Source organism: Lactuca saligna, chromosome 6 (genome assembly GCF_052625555.1).
Source record: "Lactuca saligna cultivar CGN05327 chromosome 6, ASM5262555v1, whole genome shotgun sequence".
NCBI lineage: Eukaryota > Viridiplantae > Streptophyta > Magnoliopsida > Asterales > Asteraceae > Lactuca > Lactuca saligna.
Genome location: NC_136422.1, coordinates 164,659,054 through 164,682,468, shown reverse-complemented (window position 1 = coordinate 164,682,468; position 23,415 = coordinate 164,659,054). Strand labels below are relative to the sequence as shown.

Sequence of the window (23,415 nt, the reverse complement as noted above, 5' to 3'; positions counted from 1 at the left end):
CCCACTTCTACTGGAAGGTAACTCACCTCGTAAACTGTGTATCGAATCTCGCGGAGGAAATCTCTAACAGCTGCTCTGATGACTCCCTGCTATCAGACACACATAACACTCAATCAGAGTCTATAACGCTACTTAGGGTAAAATGACCGTTTTACCCTTTGGTTGATTTGGGACATACTTAAGTCCCAATTTGAACTTATCAAGCCCAGTTCTCCTATGGCCCATCAAGGATTCCCTAAGGGCCCACTCATTGTCCAATTTTTGATTTAAACCTTTTTTTCCCCCAAATGGGCCCAAAATTCCCAAGTCCAATATAATAATCATCAAGGGCCCAATCTTGGCCCAAAAGGGCCCAATACTCAAGTTTCTTATTCCTAAGTTCAAAATGATACTTCTTAGTGGGCCATTCGGCTCATCTTTGACTTCAGATATGAAAGATTAATGGTAGTTGGTGACTTTCTGGTGTCTTTGAGATGAAGAACGCATAACCATGAGTGTGAACTAAAGAACAAGAAACTAGATCTCTTCAGAACTCCTTCAATCTCATCGGTGCTCGTAAATCTTTCATGTCAATGGTGGCAGAAATCATAGATCCATACCGAAGCTTGCAAATATAGAGGTCATTAGTGGTGAATAGCGTAGAAATGAACCAGAGCTTAGATTTTAACGAAGATACGATAGATCCGAATGAAGATATGATGTATCTAGTGGTTTTAGACGACGAGCAAAGGTGATGTTATAGTTTTCTGGAGGCGGCGATTGGACGTGGTCGTAGATCTGGAGGCGCAAAAGAGTTTTTCATCAAGTAGTGGTCGGAAGCTTTTTTCCACATCAGTGCTAGTGTTTCAGTTGGAGAAGTCATAAGTAACTAGTAGAAGCTCATCAGAAGGAGCTTTACATTTGAACAAATATACGATAGATCTGAACGAAAATACGATAGATTTAGTGGTTTTGGGCGACGAGCAAAGGTGACGTTATAGTTTTCTGGAGGCGGCGATTAAAGGTGGTCATAGATCTAGAGGCACAAAAGTGTTTTTCATCAAGTAGTGGTCAGAAGTTTTTGTCCGCAGCAGTGCTAGTGTTTAGGTCGGAGAAGTCATAGGCTACTAGTAGAAGCTTATTAGAAGGAGATAACGACGGTGGTAGGCAGTGGATGTGACGTTTGGCTTCAGAAATGAGAGACTGGAGTTGTCGATGGCAAGTTTGGTCAACGGTTTTAAGAAGTGATAAATTGATGCCGATGAAAGGAGGAAACGGTTGTTGGTGGCTCCGCAGGTTGCACCAGTAGATGGTGGCGGTAAGTTATGGCAGTAGGTGGCAGAGGTAGTGTTAGGTTTATAGTTCTTGAAGGTTCATAAGAAAGTTAGAAAGAGATGAGAGAGTTCGAAAATATTTTTGAAATTTGAATGTATGATCTAATTTTTAGTTTAATGGTTGTAATGTTAGGAATGTTTCTCATCAGAAATACTTATAAAAAGATTATTAGGTGCTTTTTAACTTTTAATGGTTCTCATTTGATTTCTTTCTTTCTCTCTCTCTCTCTCTCTCTCTCTCTCTCTCTCTTTATATATATATATATATATATATATATATATATATATATATATATGACTAAATTACATGAATTATCCATCATCTGGGTGCCAAAATGCACGTTTAGTCCCTAATTTAAAAAATTAACTCCGATCGTCCCTTGTTTGGTTAAAAGTTGCATGTTTCATCCCTCGTTAATTTAAATTTACACGTTTAATCCCTTTTTGAGACATGAAATGACTACAACGTCCTTTTCAATTTGTTTTTTTTTTATTAATTTTTAACATCTCAATTAATTTTTTATTATTGAAAAATATTTTAACAAAAATTATGGGTCCATCCAACTTTAATTTTATAAACCTAATATATATATATATATATATATATATATATATATATATATATATATATATATATATATATATATATATATATATATATATATATATATATATATATATATATATCTTTTGTTGAATGCTTAACTACCGGCACCACCACTGGAAAAATGGAGCAACATCGAAAATGTGTACTTCCACCCCTTATCTTCCCCTCCTTATATGATATTCTCTAGAAATCGAAAATTAAAAATCAAAAATCTGGTACCTGCAAGGCAAATGATTCTAGAAACTAAAAATTGTTCCAGAAATCTCCAACTCGTTCCAGAAATCAAAAGTTGTGGCGGATCCTTTTGAAAACCTAAAATCTACACACTCGTTTCTCTCCCTCTAATCTCAACTGGTTTTTTACTGAAACCCTTAAGTCGTCATTGCCATTTGTTTCCTTGTTCTTCCAGATCAGAGAACACAAAACACAAACACACATTGTGTATGTCTATTGATCAGAGAGAGAGAGAGAGAGAGAGAGAGCAAACAAAATGTCGCCATCATTACCCGTACTCTAGGGTTTTGAGAAATATGGAGGAGATGTATGGTTTCAAATCGAGAACTTTAGGGGTTTCATGAAGGATTTCACTTTATGGGTTTTAGATCGAGCATCACCACCAACTGTAATCTCTTTTTCCTTTGTCGCAACCACAGTTGGAGTTTAACTGGTGGTTTCAGGAGTAGACTGTACATAGTGGGAAAGAGGTTGTACACGCAGAGGAGGGCCGTCGGTGGAGGCGATTTGTGTTCGATCTAAACCTACTTCTCCGATCTGAATCACCCTCTTCTCCGATGGATTTATGACTTGGTCTGGTAAAGAGATGCACAAAGACGAACTGAAGTATAAATGGGGGGAGGGAGACGATCTGTAGGTTTAGAGCCTATTTCTTTTATTAAAGGAAATAAATATTTTTTTCATGATAACAAAATCAATAAATAATTAACAGATAACAATTAAATAGAAAATAAATCAAAAAAGAAAAAAAATAATGGCAAAATTGTCTTTTTATGTCCGGAAGGATGAAGCATGTAACTTTTAACCAAACCAGAGACGGTCCGAGTTAATTTTTGAAAACAGGGATTAAACGCAAATTTTGCCACCCGGACGAGGGACGATTCGTGTACTTTACTCTCTCTCTCTCTCTCTCTATATATATATATATATATATATATATATATATATATATATATATATATATATATATATATATATATATATAAATGGGAAAAGTGAATATACCCTTAAGGGTATATAAGCTTAGGTACCCAAATTCACTATACCATATCGTTTTGTATCATATAATTCATTTTAATTGTCTAAGGTTCTTAAAATTTAACTTCGAACTTGATTTACTTCCATGATTTTTATAAAATACACATTTATCTTACTCTTAAATAATTTTTATTTTCAAGTACAATATATATAGCCTAATATGTGGTCGGCAAAAACATGTGTTGTAAGAGGAAGATAATAATAAAATTTCGAAAATCTTGAAAGTAAATCAAGTTAGGGGTTGAAGTTTAATAACATTATAATAAATATATCAAACAAAATGACATATTATGGTGTGTTTGGGTACCTGAGTTTATATACCCTTAAGGGTATATTCACTTTTCCATATATATATATATATATATATATATATATATATATATATATATATATATATATATATATATATATATATATTTATTTATTTATTTATTTCTGATGTCAAATTTCTCCAGAAAATTTCAAATCGTGTAAAATTGCAAATTATGACACCATATGTGTATATATAAATTGATTGAATATCGTTTTGACATATGATCGGCCCGACATAGGACCATACGGCAAAGAGGATATGATTTTTTGCTAAAAATACACACATTAACACACAGAAAGACACACATACGCATACGTACTTTCAAAAGGACGCACATACATCATACATAAACATAAATAACATAAACATTTAGATATATGATATACACATACACATACATTGTTTTATGATGTCAAGAAATTCAGAAGAGATTATATTTCAAATAACTACATTGGCACAGAAAATGATGAGCATGCATGGACTTTCATGCATAAGTGGAATAACAACAAGTAGAATATAATCCCCAAAAGTATTATAACACCAATTATCAATGTACAAAGAGCATAGTACAACAATATCATGCAAGAAACATAGATTCTTCAAATTTACGAAATGATTGTTAACCATGTATTTGGTGATTTTAATTATAAAAAATTAATAAAAATCACCGTTTAGACCAATATTGTAGTTTTGTATAAGAAGGAATGCTATTAATTAATTAGAATTGTTACAGAAAATTAGAAAAATAAATAAAATAAAAGCTTAGTTAATCAGAAGGACAAATCCATGAATCCTCGTTACCTGGGAGTTGATCACCATCACTTCTTGATGAAACGACAGCGTTCTGAGCATTTCCCCTCCCCCCCTCAAGATTCATCAAAGTTTCATTTTGACCCCTCCATCTTTTCAACGACGTCGAAGAGGAACTTTCAAACGCATTATGTGGTTCCGATCGATGATTCTCACCTTCTATTACACTGCTTTGCTGAGGAAGCCTTGTTTGTGAAAGAGATTGAAATTGAAACATCTGCCTTTGCAAATTTGATAAATTCAGGGGTTGTTTTGTAAACAGGTGAGTTTCAGCAGGGGGTAATTGGAAATTACTCGTCGTTTCAGTTGTGGGATTCAAATATGTAGGCTGTTGTTGTAGCTGAATTTTCTGCGCCGACGGCCGTATAGGATTCAGCGGCGCAAGTCCACCACCGTAAAGATCGAGCCGGCGAGAAAAAGGAGACGACGACGAGGAGGTGGAGAAAGGGGCGGCGGGGATACCGGTGAATTCTTGAACCATTTGTCGGAAATTAGTGGTGTCGGTGGTGAGTACGGTGGTGGGTGCTCGCCGGGAAGCTCGTGTACGCTTCTTGGGGTTCTTCGTTGTTACATGACCTACTTTTTCAGGTTCTGTATCCGGGTTTATATGATCATCCACCGGTGTCGGATTATGATACGGATCTTGCTGAGAATCAAGATTATACATCGAATTCTGGTTTCTGGACCAGAGAGAATCAAGATTGTACATCGGATTAGTGTTTGGGTTTGAGGGTTGTGAAAAGGACGACGGATCAAAGAAGCTGGACGGTGGTTGTGGTTGGTGGTGCGACGACGACGATGATGATGGCGGTAGTTGTTGAAACGTCGGCATGTGGTTAAACTGTGTAGGAGGAGGATTTAAAAACACAGATTCCGTCCTTGAATCGTACACCTCATCACAACCACCACCACCTACTCCGCCGTCGCCACAGCCGCTAGATGATTGCAAGCTGCCACTGTTACCGGAATCCATGGCGTGAAAACTGATGAGATCAAAAATGGAAGGAGGCTAAAGGCTATTAGATTGTCTCTCTCACTTTTATTTGTATATGAGAAAAGTAAGGCAAGTGCTTTTACCAGACTTAAAATTGATTGAACCAGAGCAATGTACAGATTGTCATGCGTGTTGTACATGTACATAGAGAACTTTTTGTTGCAGACATACGAAGTTTTTCATGTATACAAAATTAAAAAAGGTTCTTTTCATAATCTTTGTTGGGTGTATGGGATCTATGAGGAACCCAAAATGAAAAGCGGTAAACCATAATTTTAGGGCTACTCATTAAAATAATAGATATTGGAATATCATAATCATAAAATACGGTAAATATTGGAATATCATATCATAAAATAGATGTAGGGATATTCATAAAATGACCGGTTGTTATTTTTTTAGTTATAAATATGACAAGTAAATTTAGAATGAATTATTTTGGACCCGATAAAAGAAGAATCTTAGACATTTATTTGGACGTAATGAAAAAAGACTCTTACTTGTTTACGTTGTAGTCCCTATATAAAGGAAATCATATATGTGGTACCCATACACCCCAACACGGTTTTTTTTTTTTTTTTTTTTTTTTTTTTTTTTTAAAGGTTGACGATACAAAGTACGGATAAAGGTTTATTTGAGTATATTGTGACTCTCTACTGACTTGATTATGATAACTTATGCGGAATTGTAATGATCAAGTGAATCTAATGCAATATTGAAGAATACACAATGTAAATAATCTCGTTTAAGCTCTCACTAGATCTACTAAGCTATTACAAAGTGAGTTATGTGATAATTCTGTCACTAGACTAATCTTTCACAAATGGTTGTTACATAAAATGAGAGTCACTCACTTCGTATGTATAGGAAAAGCTAGATCCATTACACATAACAAAAGGGTAAGCCACATCTAAGGAGAACTTTGAACCCTAACATTCTTCACCCTCAAAGTTAGGATTGAATGTCCTCACTTCAATTTCCAAATGAACTCCAAGCAATCAAGACCCAACTTCCCCTCAAAGTTACACCGGTCTTCAAATCCACTTTGAAAAGGAATATCCAATATTCTTCGAATAACCATTTCAACATTCTCTCCATTTTTATAATCAACAATGATTATAAAACCCATAAGCGTATGAGAAGCGCTCGAGTAATAAATGTGACAAAACTCCGTCTTGATGTGTGACAAAAATGAAACCACAAAAATCTTGCACGAAAAAGAATCACGAAAAGTCAAGGAAAACTTCTTCAAAAGTTGTGAAGATTTCAACTTTTGGATGAGAGTTGCAAGAAATTCAAAAACTGGGTAAAAAGTGTCATTTTCGCAAATTCTACAACGACCCGTTGCGAAAAATCAGCTTCAAATGCGAAACTTTACCCCAAATGCAAAATTGGCTATAAAGTGTCTCTTTTGATCACTAAACTAATTCCAAATTAATTCTTAATCAATATTAATTAAATACTGTGATTTCTCAATTAATATATTATATTTATAATATATTACTAAGTCACAAATAACATTTTTCTCAAATATCCTTCCTATCAAATTGTTCTGGTGAAGGCAACTTAAATGGACCATGCTACTCTTGGGTCAAGTACATAACTATTTTAGTTATGGTTTTAGACACCTAATTTAACAGTCTCCCACTTGGATAAGTCTAATAACTACTATTTCAAGTATGACTCCAAAATCCCGGCTAGCAATTGTAGCTCTTAATAGCCACTGTCGAACTCTGACCTAGTCAATGACGCGTCCATTAGATAAGAGATCATATATTCCTCCATTCTAGATATCTTATGGACTGATAGATGGATTATAGTCATTCTCTCTGTCATATGTTGTTTCCCGATTTCCGATTTATGATGACCGACTAATTGAACAAATCAAATCAGTCTAGGCTTGGAAAAGCGCTTAGGGTTGTCATCACTAAATCATCGAGGTGCCCACATATCTCACTTTTATCCCTCTAAGGGTAAAAGGAATGGATAAACTTCAACTCAAATGCTTGCTCTATCTACTTATCAAATCACACACAATAATATGTTTTATAATACCAAGTTATTGGTGCATTTACATATTATCAATGTACAACCGATTTGTAAATTGAAACTATATGTTTCCGTTTCAAGAATATAAGATATTATCGTCTTAATAATCACTCATGATAAAATTCATGAAGTGATTTAGATGAGCATGTGTTTAATCCGATACTCAAATATTATTACTGGAGTACTCATGAACACTACAGCAAACTTATGTTATGTCTAAAACACCTAGACAGTCTACAGTCAGATTCATGACAATCTTGCATCAATTACTACTTCCAATGTATGATCGGCTATGGATAGTTTGAATAATCTTATTATTCGGGAAGTCAAAACATGCAACGTGAAACACAATAATAATCGAATCCAATATGGTCTCAAAACTTTGAATATAAATAAAACACCTTTTATTACACACTATTCATTGTATAATGTTTTGATTAATCAACTTAATACTTGAATTAAAACACTAGTTATACCATGCTCTAAGCATGTAAACTATGTTTATCTATATCCCTTTCTTTGTGAAATAGATCAATTGAACATATTTTCAATGATGCTCATTTCACAAATCCAAATCCTTATTGAAAGTGTAAGAATACTAAATTCTTGTCACTTCTAGAATGTGTTAGATTCTAAACTATCATGCAATGTACCTTTTGTAATGTCGAGGTACTAAAGTCACAGAGGCTTTACCAATGATATTACAAAACTTTCCATTGGAGATTGATAACAAAACAATTCCAAGGAAGCGAAGTCTCAAATTCAAATTACATTCCTTTGAACATCCTTTTTGCATAAAAGTTTCTAACCTACATATAGATTCTTAATATCCATCTCCAATTATGGAAACATTTCCATATATGCCATATGACAATTCATTATCAATAGAGTCTTGTCCATTCATAATAATATCAATATAGCCCATCCATTACTATACTTCCAACTATCCTTAAGCAGCCAATCCTCAACAAACTTTAGATCATCCTTGACAGTTGTTTAACTACTTTATTCATATCCGATTCTAGTCCTTTTTCACTTTTAATGCCCTAGGCATTTGGAAAATTAGAACACACTAATATTATAGCATATGTAAGCAATCCTATATCCGAAGCATATAGAATATGATTCATAATGTCTCACATAAATACATGATACTTTACTAATGATACTTTACTAGTCTCTCGCTATAATATTTTCACATATAGAATTTCCTTATGTTGAATCGTTTCAACATAACATTCACATATGTCCATGACTAAATTAAAATTTCAATCTAAGCTTTTAGATTCGAAATGAAGTATGAATTCTTCTCCCTTAATTATAACAAAACAACTTTTCAAACTCTGCAACTTTGCAAATTGAAACTTTTGTTTTCTATAATTAACATTGCTAACTCGCAATAATTAACGTAATAATTGTGCTCCCACTAGCATAATAATTACATTCTTATTAGTGTAACACCCACAATTTTCAAATAATTTTTCACATTTAAAAACACACTTTCATTCATAATTGTTATAAAAATATCAATGTATCACATAATCAATTCATAACATGACATTCCAGGATCAAATATGTAAAAGCTCCTCAAGTGTGTACTGATCAAGCCGACGCCTTCCCGTGACCATCACTGGTACCTGAAACACATAACATAACACTGTAAGCATAAATTCTTAGTGAGTTCCCCAAAATACAACATGCAAACACATATTAGCCACTCGAGGCTATAACTCTGTTTGACCCTTTGGTCAATGTGTCTCAGTAGGACCTCCTGGTCCCATAACTCTGATGGGCCATCTAGCCCTAACTCTGTGGACCTTACAGTCCAAACTCTGTATATTCTGTAACATATATAGCATAAAGCACATAGAATCTCATCCTGCAATAACATACAAATACTCTATCACATAACTCTAGTTACCACTCTAGGTAAAGTATAGTGAGAAGACTCACCTCGGGTAACTCGGTAATCTCGAACTCTGTAAAATCTAATCTAGCCTCCACCTAATCATATGAAATAAACACTCTAAATTAATACATCTCTAAAGGCTAGACTATTCCCTCTCTTAGTACTCTTAGAAGGGTAAAAGACCATTTTACTCCTCTCATGGCTCCAAGACCCTAAAGTTGACCAAACCCTAAAAGTCAACAAAAAGTCAACTCTCCGGGTTACGCTGCGCGTACGACACATGTACGCTGGGCGTACCCGATGTCTTCACAGAAACGGGGTGTGCGACCCCTTGCGCCGCGCGTACTGAGATTACGCCCCGCGTAACTCCCAGTTTCAGACTCTAAGCTTTTGGGGACTTAAACAGTTAAGACCCACGTCCAACTTTTAGATCTGACCATTTCTAAGCCTCTTAATCCATAAAGTTGGTGACTTTAAGCCTTTGCATGGCTGGACAAGTCACTATCACCCATAATATTCCATTTCCCAACTCTAGAGAGCTCATAACTCAAGCATGGCCTCATATCAACGATCAAGATAGAAACTTTATGGATCTATAACACAAATACTACTGAAATGGGATAGATCTAGGTCCATAGAGCACATTACACTGATAAAGTCTCCACATTTGGGACTTTTAACCCTAGAAATGGTCCATGAAACATCAAACCAAATAAAGAGGAACGTTTTGAACTTTATACCTCTAGATGAAGCTCCTTTCTCTGAAGATCTCAGATCTAACCTTGCACTTCAAGCCCTGGCCACCACAAGCTCTTCTCCATATTCTTCACTAACACACCAAAACACTTTTAGCTCCAAAACACACACACTCAAGCTATGGACGATGGAAGGCTCTCTCTTAGGGTTTCACTCTCTGATATGGAGGCTGAGAAATGAGCCTTAGCATCCTTTAAATAGTGCACAAGCTAAACATTTAGGGTTTGCATCTGGACCCATTATGCCTAGCGTAACCCTGGGTACGCCCAACATACCCTGGCGAGTCTGTATCCAAATTAAGTGTATAAGTACGCGCAACGTACTCCCCAGTACGCTCAGCGTACTCATTTGCTACAAGAACTCTCTCAAGGGACCACTTTTGACAACTTGACAAAATGGAAGGGTTTAATATCTTTACCTGGATTTTGGGATGTTATAGTTCTCCCCCACTAGAACCAGAATTTGCCCTCGAAGTCTCATGCCAAAAAGAACTCCGGATGTTGCTCCCACATCTCTCACTCAGTCTCCCACGTCAGCTCGGACCCCTTCTAATGCTGCCATTGGACCTGAACCAGAGGCACCTCCTTGTTCCTCAGAACCTTGAGCTTCTGGTCCAAGATCACGATCGGTCTCTCAACATAATTCAGCCCTGAGTCCACCTGGATATCCTCTAATGACACTACCTCCGACTCGAAGGCTATACACTTCCTCAGCTGAGACACGTGGAAGGTATCATGAATCTGGCTCAACTCTGCAGGTAGCTCCAATCGATATGCTACCCTGCCCACCCTCGCGATCACCTTGAATGGTGCAATGTACCAGGGCCCCAACTTTCCTATTTTCCTGAATCAGATCACTCCTTTCCAAGGAGACACTTTCAGAAGTACAAAATCTCCAACCTGAAACTCGAGCTCGGATCGTCGCCTATCCGCGTAACTCTTCTAGCGACTCTGAGCTGTCAAAAATCTCTATCTGACCTGCTGTATCTACTCTGTCGTCTAAAGTACTAACTCAGTGCTACCCAACACTCGTTTCCCGACCTCTCCCCAACAGATGGGAGTTCGACACCTCCGCTCATACAATAACTCAAAGGGAGGCATACCGATACTCGAATGGTGGTTGTTGTTATAAGAAAACTCAGCCAAAGGAAGATACGTGTCCCAACTCCCTACGAAGTCCAACACACATGCCCAAAGCATGTCCTCGAGCGTCTGAATTGTCCGCTCACTCTGGCCGTCCGTCTGTGGGTGGTAAGCGGTACTGAAATGCAGCCTAGTACCTAACTCCTCATGGAACTTCTTCCAGAACCTGGAAGTGAAACGCACATCTCGATTTGACACAATCGAGATCGGTACACCATGTCGCGATACCACCTCCCTCACATACACCTCTTCTAGCCTCTTATGACGGAAGAGCTCTCACTGATAGCAAGAAAATGAGCACTCTTTGTCAGCCGGTCGACGATCACCCAAATTGCATCGATGCCTCTCGCAGTTCTCGACAATTTGGTGATAACATCCATGGAAATCTGTTCCCACTTCCACTGGGGAACCTCAAGTGGCTGCAACTTGCCATGTGGACACTTGTACTCGGCCTTAACCCCGCGATAGGTCAAGCACCTCTCTACAAACCACGCCATGTCCCTCTTCATACAAGGCCACCAATAGTCTCTTTTCAGGTCCAAATACATCTTAGTGGCCCCGGGATGGATCGAAAACCTCGACCTGTGCGCCTCCTCCATCAAAATGGCGCGTTCCCCGCCCTTAAATGGCACCTAAATCCGGCCCTAGAAGGTCATAAACCCCCGACTATCAGCAATGAACTTAGATATCTGTCCGATCACCTGCTCTTGCTTGCGGTTTTCCGGTCTCATGGCCTCTACCTGGGCCTCCCGAATGGTGTCCAATACCGGGTTCATCACTGTCAATCTCAAACAAACATCTCATAATGGGGCACCCTCTACCCTACGACTCAAGGCATCGGCTACCACGTTAGCCTTGCGCGGGTGGTACAGGATCTCACAGTCATAATCCTTTACCACGTCCAACCATCTCCTCTGGCGCGTATTTAGATTGGGATGATCCATCAAATACTTCAAGCTCTTGTGGTCCGTGTATATAGTACACCGAACCCCATACAAATAGTGACGCTAGATCTTGAGGGCGAACACTACTGCCCCTAACTCCAGATTGTGGGTGGGATACCTCGTCTCAAGAGGTTTCAGCTGCCTCAAAGCGTATGCTATCACATGCCCTCTCTGCATCAGCACTGCACCCAGTCCTGATATCGACGTGTCACAATATACCACAAAGTCCTCCATTCTTTCCGGAAGGTCCAACACCGGGGCTTCGCACAATTTCTGGCGAAGTGTCTCAAACGAGGTCTGCTGCTCTGGACCCCAATTGAATGCTACGCCCTTTCGGGTCAACTTGGTGAGAGGAATCGCAATCTTGGAGAAATCTTTGATAAATCTCCAATAATAATCGGCCAACCCCAAAAAAACTCTTGATCTCCGAGGGGGATCTCGGCACCTCCCAACTCATAATCGCCTCGATTTTGGCTGGATAGAACAATATCCCGTTCTTGTTGACGAGGTGTCTTAGAAACTAAACCTCTCATAACCAGAAATCGCACTTGGTGAATTTAGCATAGAGCCTCTTCGATCTCAGAACTTCGAGGATCTCCCTCAAATGCTCCTCGCGCTGTTCTCTAGATCTCGGATACACCAATATATCGTCAATGAACACGATTACCGAACGATCCAACATCGGCCTACACACCCTGTTCATGAGGTCAATGAATGCCTCCGATGCATTGGTGAGCCTGAAAGGCATCACCATGAACTCGTAATTCCCATAACGAGTCCTGAATGTTGTCTTCTCGATATCCTCATCACGCACCCTCATCTGATGATATCCAGACCTCAAATAAAGCTTGGAGAACCTAGACGCTCCCTGCAACTGATCGAAAAAATCGTTGATCCTCGGTAAGGGGTAATGGTTCTTGACCGTCAGCTTGTTCAACTCCCGGTATTCAATGCACATCCGGTGTGAACCATCCTTTTTCTTGAAAAAAAGGATCGGCCTTCCTCACGGCGAACTACTCGCCCATATAAACCCTTTTCCCAGCAGCTCCTGAAGCTATGAGGATAAATCCTGCATCTCTGGAGGTGCAAGGCGATAGGGCGCCTTGGCGATAGGTGCTGTCCCCGGAACCAAATTGATACGGAACTCCACCTGCCTCTTAGGAGGCACACCCAACAACTCCTCGGGGAAAACATCTGGGAACTCACGAACTATCGGAACCTCATCGATCGACCTCGGTCTCTCTGCACCTGCTCTCGTATCCACCACATAAGCCATAAACCCACTACAGCCCTGCTGTAGACTCTGCCTCGCTCTTGCGGCTAAACAAAATGCTGACCCAGAATGGGTACCCTCACCATAAATCGTAAGAAATTCCTCACTAGGGTCTCGTATGGTCTCCAGTTGTCGCTCACAGTCGATAACTGCTCCAAATCTACTCAACCAGTCCATGCCCACAATGACACAGGCATCTCCCATAGCAATCGGGACCAAATCAATCCAAAACTCAACGCCGAAGATCTCGAGTACACATCCTCGAATCACATCTGTGGCATACATTGCTTTCTCGTCAGCTATGGAAACTCCCGAAGGTCGACTCAACGCCTCTCGACGGATACTGATGTGCTGACTAAAGGCTAACGATACAAAAGACCGACTCACACCCGAGTCAAATAACACCAAAGCAGACACAGAACACACAAGGAAAGTACCTACGCATAACATAATGTAAACACCATATAATAAACATCATAGTAAATACGTGAAAGAATACATACTAGCCACAACATCGGGTGTCGCGCGGACCTCCTTCGTGATAATCTGAAAAGCTCTCCCTCGTGCCTTCGGTACCTCGGCCTTCACCGGCTGGCTCTCTGTAGCTCGAACAACAGCATGGGCAGATCCCTGTAGCTGCGGACACTCGGCCTTCCGGTGTGCAGTTTGGTTGCAGTGAAAACAGACTGCAAATCCCTTGGGTTAATCCTTAGCCATATGTCCCTCCTTGCCACACTTGTAACAAGACCCTGCTCTACACACTCCTTCATGAACCTTGCCGCACTTGCCACAAGTACGACCCTTCTAGTTCCCTAATCTCGAATCGGTGGGCTTGGCCCGCTTGGCTGCCGGCTAGGACTGAGCCAGTCGCCGATCCCTCCCCTGAGACTTCGCCTCCTCCCTAACCTGAGTCTCTAGCTCTATCTCCCTCTTCCGAGCATTTTTCCTGAAGCTTGGAAAATGTTCGGTATGACGAGTTCTCCACGAACTCTTGTATGTCCCTCCTCAGAATACTGAAATATCGACTCATACTTGCCTGCTCGGTGGACACGTGCTTAGGGTAGAACATCGCCCTCTCATGGAACATCCTGGTGATCATGGTAGCAGACTCAGTACCCTGATTGAGGGTCAGAAACTCTTGGGCTAAACGCTCCCTCTCCACCAGGGGAACATACTCATCACGAAACATGGTGGTGAACCTCTCCCAGGTCACCGTGGCAAGCTCAGCAGATGAAAAGTGCACCGTCACAAACTTCCACCAGTCCTACGCTCCCAAGCGAAGCTGGTTCAGCGCGAACTGGACCCTCAGATGCTCTGTACATGAACACGTATAGAAGCATCCCTCAATGTCAGAAACCTATCTCATTGCAGCAATCGGATCCCGCTTCCCATCAAACTCTAGTGGCTTCGTGTTGCTGAACTCCCGGAACAGCAACGAATCACCACCTTAAGGTCTGGCAGTAGCAACAGCTGTGGTAGCTGCAGCGGCTGCAGCCTCAGTAACCACCGTGTATCTCTCATCGAAAGTCTCAACCAGAGTGGTCTTGATAGACCCAAACATCTATAGAATCTCTACACGGATGGCCATAGCCACCTCCTCATGAATCATCTGGCGGAGCTCCTCATCGCTCACCCTGTTGGTCCCTAGTTTGTGGTGTGTCCCAACAATGATGTCTCTGAATTACAACATAAAACATATCAGAGACTCGCTCGAACATACACGCACTCGATAACTTGACCCTACTCGTTCCCTGGTACCCCAAGGATTCTTACTTGGTTTGCGCACTACTCTGGTGTCTTTAGTAGTACGGGCCCAATACTACCGTCCACACCACATCAGTATTCATCCCAAGTCATCCTCCTAGGATCCCAAGCCCCAAGTACTCTACTCTCTCTATACACAGTCTACCCTCTAGCAGATCTCTCAATAGCTCCTCGCTGCCATCTATTCACTCTCAAGCATCTCCTAGTAACAAAATCCCTAGGCCAAGGCATCACAAATCAGGCCACTCTAGCCCTAATAAGAGTACTTAGCCTACTCTAGCATGCATATCATATCATACCATATCGCATAACTCATAATGTAAGGGTATTTTGGGAAATAACTGTTTGGGCGCTGGCTGATCGTACACACTGCTTTGCTCTGCTTTATCAAAAACCTTTTACTCTTAAGAAATTTTTGTGAATTTTATTTTGAAAATCTCTCGAATCCTCAGTTTGAGTTCAGATATGCCCGAAGGTGAACCCGAATCCCTCAAACCAAGGCTCTGATTCCAACTTGTAACACCCAAAATTTTCAAATAATTCTTCAAATTTAAAAAGACACTTTCATTCATAATTGTTATAAAAATATGAATGTATCACATAATCAATTCATAACATCACATTCCAAGATTAAATATGTAAAAGTTCCTCAAGTGTGTACTGATCAAGCCGACGCCTTCCCACGATCCTCACTGGTACCTGAAACACATAAGATAACACTATAAGCATAAATGCTTAGTGAGTTCCCCAAAATACCACATGCAAACACATATTAACCACTCGAGGCTATAACTCTGTTTGACCGTCTAGTCAGTGTGTCTCAGTGGGACCTTCCGGTCCTATAACTCTGATGGGCCCTCTGGCCCTAAGTCTGTGGACCTCATGGTCCAAACTCTGTAAACTATGTAACATACATAGCATAAAGCACATAGAATCTCATCATGAAAAAACATACAAATACTCTATCACATAACTCTAATTACCACTCTAGGTAAAGTATAGTGAGAAGACTTACCTCGGGTAACTCGGTAATCTCGAACTCTATAAAATCTGAGGTAGCCTACGCCTAATCATATGAAATAAACACTATAAATCAATACATCTCTCAAGGCTAGACTATTCCCTCTTTTAGTACTCTTGGAAGGGTGAAAAATCATTTTACCCCTCTCATGGCTCTAAGACCCTAAAGTTAACCAAACCCTAAAAGTCAACAAAAGTCAACTCTCCAGGTTATGCTACGCGTACCACACATGTACGCTGGTCGTACCCGATGTCCTCACAGAAACGGGGTGTGCGACCCCTTACGCCTCGCGTACTGAGATTACGCCCCGCGTAACCCCCAATTTCAGACTCTAAGCTTTTGGGGTCTTAAATAGTTAAGACCCACATCCAACTTCTAGATCTGACCATTTCTAAGCCTCTTAATCCATAAAGTTGGTGACTTTAAGCCTTTGCATGGCTAGACAAGTCACTGTCACCCATAATATTCCATTTCCCAACTCTAGAGAGCTCATAACTTAAGCATGGCCTCATATCAACGATCAAGATAGAAACTTTATGGATCTATAACACAAATACTACTAAAATGGGACAGATCTAGGTCCATAGAGCACATTACACCCACAAAGTCTCCACCTTTGGGACTTTTAACCCTAGAAATGGTCCATGCAACATCAAACCAAATAAAGAGGAAAGTTTTGAACTTTATACATCTAGATGAAGCTTTTTTCTCTGAAGATCTCAGATCCAACCTTGCACTTCAAGCCCTGGCCTCCACAAGCTCTTCTCCTTCTTCTTCACTAACACACCAAAACACTTTTAGCTCCAAAACACACACACTCAAGCTATGGACGATGGAAGGCTCTCTCTTAGGGTTTCACTCTCTGATATGGAGGTTGAGAAATGAGCCTTAGCATCCTTTAAATAGTGCACAAGCCAAACATTTAGGGTTTGCATCTGGACCCATTACGCCCAACGTAACCCTGGGTACGCCCATCGTACCTAGGTGAGTCCATGTCCAAATTAAGTGCATGAGTACTCACAACGTACTCCCCAGTATGCCCAGCGTACTCATTTGCTACAAGAACTCTCTCAAGGTACCACTTTTGACAACTTGACAAAATGGAAGGGTTTAATAGCTTTACCTTGATTTCGGGATGTTACTATTAACATAACACTTATGCTCCTACTAGCTTTGACATGTACCCAGAAATAAGCTGGACTTCTAGAAATATATACTTATTGACTTTCTTACCAAAGTTCAGATTTTTGATACTTGTTTGTTCGATAAGTCTTTTCTAGACTTTTCAAGCTCATGCATGTAAAGTAGCATAGGATGAGAACAAGGAGAACACCATTGAACAAACCAACATCTCCTTGAACTCTGAATCTGTTGCTTCAAACTCAGCTGCTTCTGATCAACCTGCTGTTGGTAAATACAGGCCTCCAATTCACACTAAACAGAGTGCCTGTTGTAATTGTGCTTGTATGAACAACCAGAAACAAGGCAAGGATACACCACCAGGGGAAGGAAGAAACAACTTCACAGTGAAGAAAAAGTCTTGTTTTCACTATCGAACACCTGAACACATTGCCCGAAACTGTCCTAATCACGCATACATTCCCTACTATGCACAAGGGTGGCAAAACGCGCCAAGAGGGAGATTTTCTATGAGAAGCCCATCAAGGTCACAATCGCGAAATGGCGATTGGAATGCCAACAAGGGCAAGAGTTCAACTCCCAAGGCCAAGAAATCAAATCCCAAGGACAAGAAGGGGATGCCGTCCAAGAAGCCCAATCCAAGAGATGCTCCAGTGAAGCCAAGACCGGTTAATCCAAGTCATCTCGACGATCGGCTTTAAGTTTAAAATCAAGTACTGAGCCACCCATCAGATCGAAAAAGAAATGGGTTAAGCCCAACTATAAATGGGTTCCAAAGGCCCACTCACCCAAATCTTCTAACCATTCTAATATTTCTACATCTTCTGTTTGTGATAAGTAGGACATGTCATGGGAGAGACTATCGTGAAAAGATGATAAAGGTCAACCCAGTTTCAAAATGGGCTGGGTTCTAAAGACCAATTGATCCCGCTTTGTGTCGGAGCAGCTATGGAGGCATATCATCAGACTTCGGTTTGTTGATAGTGGTTGTTCCAAGAACATGATAGAAGGCATCTCTTAACTGTGCAACACTCAGAACTTTGTTTGAGAGTATGTGTCCTTTGCGGGAAAGAAAGAAAGGAAAGGATCACACATTGGGGGTTTGTGCTTAACAATGTGAAGAATTTTCAGATCTGTTCTGAGTTTATGCGTGCTGTTCTCAAACATTTTGGACGCAAATTCAATTGGTGACTTACGGTTTGAGTTTTCTTCTCTATACTCCTGAGTTTATTTTACTCTGATTCGTTTTAAAGACAATTCTTCATTATCTTAATAGTTTTTCGTTAATAGTTATTATTGGGAAGTGATATCAACAAGTGATAACAGGCAATCTAAATCTGTGTAAGGTACCAAATCTGAATTGTCTAGGCTCTGTGTTCGATGCATTGGTAGGCACGAAGAATTTAATGGGATTGACTAGGCAAAGATGAACTTAAGAAATCAAATGACTTGATAAATCTTGACCCAGATAGTTCCGTTTAGCCTGACAATACGACGCTCGAATAGGTTGAGCAGGGAGATATACATGAGAATCCACCAATCACATTTAGAAAACCCATATCTAGAACTGTGGTTTAAGTTTTCCTCGATGTATAGATTTTGTCCTTAATTCCAGTATTGACGGAGCGACTGGGGAATTCCAATAAAGTAGGTCTGTAGAAAATTATTTTCTTTCTTTCTTATTGTTAGTCATATGTTTCCTCCTTTACGTGATTGGAAGAGATCCGACCTGGACTGCAACATATGCAAATCTATTTCTCTGCATATTATATCTATCAAATTCTTCTTATCTGTTAGCCATATGCTGTCTGCTTTGTGTGATTAACAATCCGACCTAGTACATAGCATATGCAACCTTCTACTTCTCAATCCCTCTAAAAACTATAATTAATAATAACCTAAATCTATCCTCTCTATGAATAATAGTCTGCTCACCTAAAGTAAGGAGTATCTTGGGAGTTCTTGATTATTGGGGTATATCAGGAAGCAGGAAACACGTTCTAGTACAATTAAAAGTGAACAATTATAGATTGTCTGTAGATCTCGCTGCTCAACTTAGGTTGACAACAATATCCTTGGTCGTCGTCAGATGAATGGTCCTTAGGAAGTTTTATCTAGGAACATAGGATCAACTTGTCTTGTCACTTACAGCATGTCCAAAATTTGTCCAATTTTTCGTGTTTAAGTGGACCACAATACTGGTGATCGACCAGATCTATTCATGAAGGGGAAGGTACTGACAAACAATTTAAGACTGTCTAACAACTTTGATCCCAAATATTTTGTTTTTGTTAAATTTGTTCATAGTTTTCCTCTATGCACACATTTAGGGGGAGAATTAAAAAAAAATTCAAAAATCAAACAAAAATCAGAAAAATTCAAAAATAAAAAAAAAAATCAGAAAATTAAATATCAAAAAATAGAGTTATTTTTGTTTTTTTTTTCAGGAAATATGAAAAACCCAAAAATATTGTGTGATAAAGTTTTCTTTTAGTTTTGTTTTGTCTTGAAAAGTGAATTCAGATTTAGATGAGACTCATGGAGACTGTATCGAGATTTTTGAGCCAAAGCTTCATCCGTGATCATCGAAAAATTCTCATTTGAAGGAACAAGAAGTGAAGATTATTCTTTCAACATTCAATCTATCAACCCCAGAAGCAAGGTCAAGCTGCGCTTGAAGATTATGTGACAGATTGCATTGAAGCCTCCTCAATCAATTTGTTGCTATCTATAAACCTGTGGAAGTGATCTAGAAGATTCGTTCTCTCGATTCTCTCTGAAGATTCTCAATATGAAAGCGCTATCTTTCAAGAATCAGTACATCAAGCCTCCTCACCCAATATGCGTTCAGAGTCAAATCTTGAAGAAATGCTCAACTGCTCAAGATAAAGTCATTTATTGAAGATTCATATGTTCATCTTGATGTTGTGAAGAAATTTGAAGATAAATGTTGAAGCCAAGCTACCATTGAAGATTAACAAGAAAAGCCAGCTAATTTTTAGGGGTAGTTTGTTGGGCCAATTAGAAAAGAAAACTATAAACCAAGGGCGAGATTGTTGGGTCAAAAATATGGTTTATACTTTGCTTTTCTAGGAAAATATAATTTTCTATAATGTAATATGTAATTTTGTGGCTGTATACGGCTGCACATGTGTGTGTGTGTGAATCTCTTGTAAGGAGCATAACTCATATAATCAATACTTTAGATTCATCTTAATTCTTCTTCCCTTTTTCTTCTATATTGATCTAACCTCATCCAATTGATTGGGATTCCGCACTATCAATTGGATCTGATAGATACACAAGCAATTTTGGGGACTTATATATATATATATATATATATATATATATATATATATATATATATATATATATATATATATATATATATATACGTACTCGTACAGACATCATGGCTAACTTCCACCAGTCAGGAGACCCTTTTCCCCCAAACTAAGGAAATAGGGGATGGATTGAGGAGGAGCCCGAGGAGGATCCGGAAGAGATCGAGGAGGATGAGGTAGAAGAGGAGATTGAAGATGATGAGGAGGAGGAGTGTGACTCAGACACAAAGTCCAAAGTTATCAACCCACCCTATATGGCTACGACGCCGACACAACGATGGGGATAGAATGGTCCTACACCCATGAGCATATGATCTGGAGAGGTGGAGCCGCCACCAGGGGTAGCGTCCACCCTTCAGAACTGAGCAAGGGTTTTATAATCTTCGCTATGGAGGACCTACGGATCGAGCATTTCCCATGATGGCCCGAAGGATTTTAGAGATTGGTGATCTAGCCTAGATGACATCAAACCAGGTTGGGGAGATGAGGGTTGCTGTAGAGGTCACAACCACATGCACTCAAGATCTTCAGAGGAACCACTATCTGAGGGAGTAGCTCATCGAGGATCTTAGCACTACGCGAGCAGAGGTAAGGGAATATCGGGAGTGACATGCCGCTTTGGAGGAGAGGGTGTGGATTGCCGAGCGCCGACTTGCCAAGCTTCAAGGCGCATCTACCTCATCACAGGCACCTCCAGGGGTCACTCGTCTTGAGTAGGACTTATCCTACCCACCGCTTTCTGTGGATTTGGTTATGGGGATGCTTTGGTGCTACCCCTTTTCTTTTCTTTATGTATGGAGGACCAACCCTATATTTAAGTGATTACACTACTCACAGAGTCGTTAGGCTATCAGATTTTATCCTCGATGTATGTAGACTTTTTCAAAGGTCAATTTTCATGCATTATGTACTAAAATTTTATCATTTGTGAAAAAAAATATGTGCATGGTTTATGATGTTGTTATCTGCTATGTTTTCTCTTTTCATTTTTATTTGATATAAAACAGTTTCAATTATAATTACATTCGAACCACAGTAATCGTTAGAAACAAAGGGTTTCCATCAACTTATCATCATTCCTACTTTATAGTAGGAAATGCCCAGAAATTACAATTGCAAAAACAACACAACAATTGCACCACTGCCGCCTCTACCATAAATGAGTTCGGCCGCATTCCAGGCGACAGTTTCAACTGCAGTTACTGCAGCACTGGCACACCTCAACAACAATGGCGCAAACGAAGGAGGAAATGAATTGGGATGGGGAGTTCCAATCAAAGAGATAATCTTGGACATTAGAGAACATGCACGTATAAGAATTTTACCAATGGAAAGCCAAGGCCATTTAATGGGAGTGGAGGTGTGATATCTCTCACCTCATGGTTTGAAAAGATCAAATCTATCTTTGAAATCTATGGTTGTCCGGAAGAGAGTAAAGTGAAGTTTGCAGCTTGTATATTTTCCGACAGGGCCCTCTCATGGTGGAGCAGCCATTTTAAGGCTCTAACTCTACCAATAGCAAACTCCATTACATGGAACGACCTCAAAAACATGATGCTTGATGAGTATTGTCCCAGGGGTGAAGTACAGAAACTTGAACAAGAACTATGGAACCTCACTATAAAGGATTCTGACATTGAAGCTTACATTGTCAGGTTTAGCGATCTGGTGCTCTTGTGCCCGGTAATGATCACCTCTGAAAGTAACAAGGTCGAATGTTTTATTTGGGGCTAATGCCCCTGATTCAGGGGAATGTGATTGATGCAAACCCAGCAACGTTTAACAGTGCAAAGTACCTCACGCAAAAGCTATATAACGATGGAGAACAAAAGGGCACAAAGATTTCTGTCACTGAACCAACGAAGGGGAATGATAATAAGAAAAATTGGGGAAGGAAGAGGAAGGGGCAACAAACTCAAGAGTCTACAAAGAAGCAACAAATCGTAGCAGTTCATGCTACTACCACTCCTGCTACACTAACACCAGCTGCACCAGTACCTACAAAGCCATATGAAGGCTCTCTCCAAAAATGTGATAAATGTAATTTCCAATATAACGGTGCATGCCTAGACATGCAGTGCACCAACTGTAATCAGAGATGGCACACCGCCTGGTATTGCACAGCACCACTACAACAAAGCAACCAACCACATAACGTGGGGGCAAGTCGATCGTGTTATTGGTGCAGAGAGACTGCCCACTTCAAAAGAAACTATCCTAAGGCCAACAATCAGAATGTAGGGGGAAAAAGTAGAGTTCTCACGATGGGACATGAGGAGGCTGTAAGGGATCAAATAGTAGTCACTAGTACACTCCTCCTCAACGACATCTATGCATGCATCTTATTTGATAGTGGGGCAGAACGAAGTTTTGTGAGTCATAAATCTAAACAGTTACTCAATCATAGTCCCCAAAAGTTTCACGAAACCTTTACGGTGGAAATGGATAATGCGAAAAATGATACAACCAATGAGGTATTTCTAGAGTGCATGTTAACTTTAAATAATCACTCATTTCAAATCAACTTAATGTCGGTTACTATTAGAAGCTTTGATGTGATCATCGGCATGGATTGGTTAAGCCTCCATCGTGCCAATATTATGTGCTACGAGAAGGCTATTCACCTTCACCTAACCAACAACAAAACCTTTGTTATATATCGCGATAAACCCTGTACAAGCCTCCGTCTCATCTCGTGCATCAAGGCACAAAAGTGTTTGCACAAAAAGAACCTAGCCTACCGAGCCGACGTGGTGTATAAAAA

At 39.8% G+C, this 23,415-nt stretch overlaps 1 protein-coding gene across 1 annotated transcript; it reads right to left on the bottom strand.

Annotated features, from left to right (window-relative positions):
- Positions 1-3,852: 3,852 nt before the first annotated feature.
- On the bottom strand, positions 3,853-5,343 carry LOC144999626 (uncharacterized). The gene has a single exon (XM_078958753.1). It carries the CDS (start codon positions 5,286-5,288, stop codon positions 4,272-4,274), a length of 1,017 nt encoding a protein of 338 aa, XP_078814879.1. The 5' UTR covers positions 5,289-5,343; the 3' UTR covers positions 3,853-4,271.
- Positions 5,344-23,415: the final 18,072 nt, after the last annotated feature.